Genomic DNA, 2,106 nt, shown 5'->3' with positions numbered 1-2,106 from the left:
TCGTACACTCATCAGGGATCCAGGGCGCTTGGATCCACCTTCACTGTAAGTGTACACTCGTCGTGGATCTGAGCTCTCCAATCATGCAACATCATCTCGCAGCCGTCTGTGATCTCCATTGTCCCACGAAAGCTCGAGATCCACTGCATCCACCATCCCTATACTCTGGATCCAGGTCCCTCAAGGCGGGATCCTCCCTCCTTGGATCCGAACTCGGAAGTATGGGATCCGGGGTACCTCGGGGTGGATCTTGACTCCTCGTTAGCCGTGGCTACTAGATCCACCTTCAGAGGGCACCGACCATCCTTCCTTCATAGGATCCACACCCGATCCACTCTTGTATAGTATATCCCATATCCATCTTGGTGAATCCAGGTAAGGGTGGATCCGAGGTAAGTCTTGGTGGATCTTGCGTTCTCGTACTTCGTTCATACCATATCCATCGTCATTTCATACGGGGTGCTGCTCGTCATGGCTAATCCACCACAGGCAGCTTGCATCCGTGCCAGCCAACCCAAATCCTCTCTAATCACTTGAATAGTCACTGATTCGGGATAGTGACCCCGCGTCAGGCCCATTCTCTTATTTCTGAGGAAAGCACTTCACCACAGAAGAATATCAGCACTTATCCGACCGCTCTAAAGTTTAGTATCAGGCATTAATGGGCGAATCATATATTATTTGGTTTGGATATCCAAGTAATATTTCAGTCTTAACACATCAATGCATGAAGGGTTAGGTGGTCATCGAAACCCCACATCGGACGTATCAGGTGGGAGGGGCACGAAAAATGTGTGTATCAATTACAAATATTAAGATGCCGGCGTATTACACGTATTTTTTGCTTTTGTCGTACCGGCGTAATCATTGCTGTACAAACGACTCCAAAAGCGCTTTTAATTAAAATTTGTGGTATTAATACCGTAAAAATTTTTAGAAAGCGCTAAAATGGCGACAGGATGCATGCCATCAATAGCCTCTGTGATGAGGTGATAAATTAACTACGCTTGTAACTTCAAATAGCTTCCGTGAGGTGGTGCATTGCGAACTATTATCATTGTACCCGATATCAAAGAGACATTGATAATTTGCGTCAATTACTCGGATATATTTTACATTTTTTTAACGCTCGCTAGCTACACACAACTACTGTCAGCATCGATCCCTACATCGACACGACCAGCAGCTGGTACAGGCATCTGGACTTAATGCGTCCCCGGGCTACCAGCCGGCAGCATGCTTCCCGCCCTGCCGGGTGGGGCAATAGCTCTCGCGGGGTCTGACGGCGGCATCCCCGCTGCTAGTGGTGGATGACTCGACGGTGCCACCGGAGTCCGCCCTTCGGAGTGCCACCTGCAGACACGCACCCAATGGGTAGCCTGCCGTACGCCCTGCCGGACAAGCCACCACAGCCCTTAAGGCTTCACCCGCTGCTGATGTTCCCTTTACTCCTTCATGTCCTTGCTGCCGTCGTCGCCGCCACACTCCTGCCGCCGTCGTTGCCCCTCGCCACCTTCCTCCTTCCTGAGCCCGCCTGTTGTAAAATAATTGTGTTTAGTGTGTGGCCCACAATATCTAATTCATAAACTAATATAATTACATTTGAGGGTTACTTTGATATGAAGTACCCTTTTTTGGTACAGGTCCGACAAGGTCATTCGATGCGATTAATGTTGGTATGGGCGTGGCTCCGAAGAGATAGGGCATTTGTCTCAGAAACCGCATATACTTGGTAAAAACAAGTTTATTATTCTCTGGTGACCATTTAAACGTTCACTTATTATGTCTGCGACGGGTGCATGTATACTTGGAAACATACAGTGGCCCAAACGTTACCAGCTACGCGTCTGGCGCGGATACCTGTCGATGGTCATTGGGCCCCGGTCCCCCTCTGCGAGCGCGCGCTGGCCAGATATCGCTCGTAGCAGTGCAAGTCGTCGTGTAGTGTAGACAGGGATATGCTGTGCTTCTATAACCGGTAAACGAAGCGGCCATGTCATAGGCTTTCTTGATTAGCGACAGATACACAAGAATGTATTGCAAGGCGGGTTTGTGTCACGATGTCCACCGAGATCTGTGCTGACGGCAACTGTACTACAGTTTTTT

The 2,106-nt window shown here is 49.2% G+C and overlaps 1 protein-coding gene across 1 annotated transcript; it reads right to left on the bottom strand.

Moving 5' to 3' along the window:
• Positions 1 to 1,087: 1,087 nt before the first annotated feature.
• On the bottom strand, positions 1,088 to 1,533 carry PITG_22522 (uncharacterized protein; the record flags this gene model as incomplete). Its single annotated transcript, XM_002909724.1, has 1 exon — positions 1,088 to 1,533. A coding segment is annotated over one exon (303 nt), but the record flags the coding sequence as incomplete, so codon positions are not given.
• Between the last annotated feature and the right edge of the window lie 573 nt (positions 1,534 to 2,106).

This window comes from Phytophthora infestans, genomic scaffold (assembly GCF_000142945.1).
Source record: "Phytophthora infestans T30-4 supercont1.3776 genomic scaffold, whole genome shotgun sequence".
NCBI classification, from domain to species: domain Eukaryota; phylum Oomycota; class Peronosporomycetes; order Peronosporales; family Peronosporaceae; genus Phytophthora; species Phytophthora infestans.
Note: the sequence above shows the minus strand (reverse complement) of the source record. Positions and strands in the feature narration are given on the sequence as shown.